This window comes from Zosterops lateralis (assembly GCF_965231275.1).
Source record: "Zosterops lateralis genome assembly, chromosome: 5".
NCBI classification, from domain to species: Eukaryota; Metazoa; Chordata; class Aves; order Passeriformes; family Zosteropidae; genus Zosterops; species Zosterops lateralis.
The window spans coordinates 52,632,323-52,636,785 of NC_139766.1; the positions used below are offsets into that span (position 1 = coordinate 52,632,323).

General features: G+C 63.1%; 1 protein-coding gene across 1 annotated transcript; it reads right to left on the reverse strand.

Moving 5' to 3' along the window:
* Nucleotides 1-3,325: 3,325 nt before the first annotated feature.
* On the reverse strand, nucleotides 3,326-4,198 carry ATOH1 (atonal bHLH transcription factor 1; the record flags this gene model as incomplete). The annotated part of the gene is made up of 1 exon (XM_083862386.1): nucleotides 3,326-4,198. One exon carries the CDS (start codon nucleotides 4,196-4,198, stop codon nucleotides 3,326-3,328), a length of 873 nt encoding a protein of 290 aa, XP_083718512.1.
* Nucleotides 4,199-4,463: the final 265 nt, after the last annotated feature.

A 4,463-nucleotide genomic window follows, 5' to 3' on the forward strand; every position in this document is an offset into this window, starting at 1 on the left:
TCCGCCCCAAAGCATTGTCCGCCCCGCTCTAATTAAGAAACGCTGGCCCCACGGCCAACTCCCCTTCTAACCCCCCCACAACCCCCGCGCTCCCTGCGCTTTGCTGGTCTCCCCTTGCTGGGTTTAACCCTTTCTCCCCCCTCTCCTCCCTCCCCGCGGCCAGAGGTTGAGGAAACAGCAGCCGGAGAGCCGCAGGGCAGGGATGCGCCTCGGGTGCCGCTCCTCGCCCCGCAATCCCCGCGGGCGGCTCGGCCGGGCACAGCCCCGCACCAGAATCCGCGGCCGCGCTCCCTCCGCCTCAAAACTCCGCGGAGCCGCCTGGCACAAAGGGGCCCCTCCCCGAGCCCCCCCAGCCCTGGCGGTGCCTCCGCACAGCCCGGAGGACAGGCAGCGCTCAGCCAAAATTTAACGCTCGGATAGTGCGCTTGTGAGTCGCCCTTTTGAAATGAAAGCCCGTTGAGGATGATAAAACCCCACGAAGCTTCCAGGGGCTGGTGCGCGTCCCCGCTCTTGTTAAAAAAAAAAAACTTTGCAGTATTCTGTACAAAACAAACACTGTCGCAAGCTCAATAAAGCGATTTATCCATCTTCATTACTTAAAGAAATGTTGTCTCTTTGTTTGTTTGGGAGATATTAAGCATGCTTAGCTTGCAACACATAGTTGATTCCTCCGCTAGTATCTTGGATACTTGGATCTGACTTTGGAAGGTAGGAGCTAATTGCTAATAATGGAGAGAAAGGAACCAGCCAGCATAGCGGGAGTGGCCTGGCATATGGGGAATGAGCGCTCTGAAATACTCAATATTCAAGTTTCCAAAATATTAATGAGATTATAGCAACCTGCAGCTATACGTTACAGCTTGTTAACGGAGTGCGAGAGAGAGGGGGGGCTGCCAAGCGGTTGTTATGCAAACTCTATAGCTGAACCTTAAAATGGGAATGCGGCTGGGTATCTCTTTCAAAGAAGCATAAAAAAAAAAAAAAAAAAAAAAAAAAAAAAGCCCCTCAGACGGCGAGCAGCAGCCGCGCCGTGGGGTGCGCTCGTCTGTTGGGGAAAGGGACCCGACCGAGAGAATTTTGAGGCAATTTTGAGGCGTTTTTTCAGCACCCCGCGTGTTGGCAGCCGCAGAGGGATGCGGGGCGGAGGGAGGCTCCATGCAGCCCTTCCATGCAGCCGGTACCCCACGCCAGTGCTGCCCCTCAGTCGCCGCTTCCCCCGCGCCGGGGACATCCCCAAACTAAACCAAACAAACAAAACGACACCCCCGAAGTTGGTGGTTTTTTGCTCCGCCGCGTCACTCCTGTGATGTGCCCCCCAAGATGCGGGACCGGCTTCCCCAGCGCAGAAATCAGCGCCGCTAACCAAAGCTGACCCACCCCGACAAAACAGGCGTTTTATTAGGAAGGGAAATGACCCTCCCGATAAACTTTCCACCCTAGGGGACCGTGCCCGCTGCGGCAGGTCCTGGCGGCGGCAGGGCGGGGTTAGCGGGGGGACAGGTGGGTGCCCGCTCTCTGCCGGGGAAAGCGACACCCTCCCGGGCTCCGCTCCAGCGGGGCCGCTCCCGGCCGTGCCCGGTGAGCTGATCTCCGACACCCCATCCCAGCATCACCCGCTGAACCCAGCGGGACCCCGGTTCAGCCCGAGTCGGGTGTCAGGGCGAGAGGGGCTGAGCGACAGCCGATCCCCCATCCTGTGCGGGGTTAGCCCGAGCCCAGAGACCACATCCTGATCCCCCGGCCACCCGCCGCGCTGCTCGCCTGTCTCCGAACCCCCGCCGGCTTCCCCGCCCGCTCCCGGCTCTTTCCGCTCGGCTTGTACCGTGGGGAGATCCCCTCGTGTCCCCGGGAAGGGGAGGAGTGGGGAAGGACAGAATGATGCGGCTGGAGCGGACGGGCGCTAAGGAGCTGCTCCTCACCCCGCACTTGTTGCCATTACCCCGGTGGGGCGGGGAACTGCGGGACGGAGACGGGACACGGTCCTGGCGGGGCAGAGAGAGGAGGGAGCGCTGCTCCAGGCGGGGCAGAGCCCGCCCCGGCTCCTGCCCCCGGCCCGTCCCTCTGCAGCAGCCGGGCTCCCCATCGGCCCCGCGGAGCATCGCCCCTGGCTCTGAACATCTCCCCCGGCTCTGAACATCTCCCCCGGCTCTGAACATCTCCCCTGGCTCTGAACATCTCCCCTGGCTCTGAACATCTCCCCTGGCTCTGAACATCTCCCCCGGCTCTGAACATCTCCCCCGGCTCTGAACATCTCCCCCGGCTCTGAACATCTCCCCTGGCTCTGAACATCTCCCCCGGCTCTGAACATCTCCCCCGGCTCTGTACCTCTGACACCATCCCGGCTCCGGGACAAGTTGAACCCGACCACTCTTTGAGGCTGATTTTGTTTCCTTTTTTTTTTTTTTTTTTTTTTTCCAAGTTTATTTGATCTCCAAAAAAAATTTTTTTTTAAAATTAAAATACATAAAACAATGGCAGCTGGCGTTGCTAAAAATCAAAATAAACGATTTTCGTCGTAGAAAAGGATTTAAAAAAAAAAAAAAAGAAGCAGAAATAATTGCAAACACTGCATAATAAATACGTTTCCTATTACCACAAAAGGAAAATAAAACTGACATAAAAGTTTGACACGACAAAAACCGTTTTCGTTTTTAAGAGAGCGTCAGGATTAAGTGGCTTAATTAAATATCGGTCTCCAATTGGCAGTCAGTAGCTTTCCTCTTGAAACTGCATCTCCAGCCGCTGATAAAGTGCTTGCGCCGTTTCCCCCCAAAAAAGACGCCGACATTGGTGCTCTAAGGAAAATCCAAAATTTTTTCCGCTATTTACAGGTTAAGACGGTTCATTATCGACTTTTTTTTTTTTTTTTTTTTTGTGTGTGTGTGTGTGTGTGTGTGTTTCCACAGCAAATGACCCAGGGCAGGGTGGGTGTCCTGGAGAGGGGGGTGTCAGGCGGGGTGGGGATGGATGGATGGATGGATGGATGGATGGATGGATGGATGGATGGATGGATGGATGGCACCCCCGGCAGCGGGGCCAGGTTTCCCCCGCCCGCAGCAGGGGCTCCGCGCTGCCAGGGGGCGCGTTGGCAGGAGGGAACGGCAACGACTTCGAGGCGAAAGGAACTTTAGAAGTGTAAACTAAAAACGAAAACAAACCGACCGACCCTGGCAGTCAGGGCGGGCACAGTCACCCCGGACAAAGCGGGGGCTGCCGGGGCCGGGAGACGAGGGGGGCAGATGTCAAAGCGTCCGGCTGCCCGCCCCCGGGGCAGTCCGTGCTGCGAGGGGCGGCCTCGCTGGGGGGCCGGGGAGGACCCCCTGCCTTAGCTGGCCTCGTCAGAATCGCTGTAATGCGAGCGGGGCGAGAACTCCCCGTCGCTCCTGTGGGAGCGGGGCGACGTCTTGCTCCTGTCCTGGGGCGGCTGCCCGGGCTGCGGCCCCAGGAGCGCGGGGGAAGGGGCTCTCTGTCCCATCAGGGCGCCCTCGGCGAAGGAGAAGTGCAGCGGGTCGAGCTGCACCGAGTATCCGCCCGCGGCCGGCGGGGGAAAGCGAGTCCTGCCGTGCCCGGGGGGCGACGCTCTGGGCGGCCCCGGCGGCGGCCCCGGCGGCCCCGACGGCGCTCCGGGCCCGGCGGCGGCGCAGGGCGGCTCGAAGGGGCCCCCGCGGTGCTCGGCCTTGCCGGGGGCCTCGGGAGGGGCGGCGGGGCCGTGCAGCAGCTCGGCCAGGGCGCTGATGTAGATCTGCGCCATCTGCAGCGTCTCGTACTTGGAGAGCTTCTTGTCGTTGTTGAAGGAGGGGATGACGTTCCGCAGCTGGTCGAAGGCGTGGTTCAGCCCGTGCATCCGCCGCCGCTCCCGCGCGTTGGCTGCCAGCCGCCGCTGCTTCTGCACGCCGCTCACCTGCGCCCGCAGCCCGGGCCCGCCGCCGCCGCCGCCCCGCGGCCGCCCGCCGCCCCGCGCCCCGCCGGGGCCGCTCCCCGCGCCCCGCGCCGCGCCGCCCTCCGCCGCCGCCGCCTCCTCGTCCTCGCCGGGCAGCAGGTAGCGCGGCGAGGCGGCGGCGGGCAGGCGGGCGGCGCAGCAGACGCCGAGCCAGGAGCCCGTCGCGAAGGCGCCGCAGCCGCTCTGCTCCGGGCCCGGCCCCGGCGGCTCGGGCGGCCCCGGCGGCTCCCGGGCGCGCTCTGCCCAGGGGAGGCTCATGGCCCTGTCTACGGCCGGGCGCCCATGGGGCCGATGGAGGATGGCACACAGCCCCCGCCCCGCGCCCCGACGGCTCCGCTGCCGCTGCCGGGCCCGCGCCCCCTTTAAGGAGCGGCACGCGCCGGGCCCCCCCGGCCCTCCCCTCCCTCGCGCCCCACCCCTCCCGCCGCACGCCCTCCACTCGCGCCGGTCGCGTGTCGGCGCGGCCAATGGCGCGCGCGGACGCGGGGCCGGCGCGTGCGGGGAGCCAATGGCGCGCGGGGGG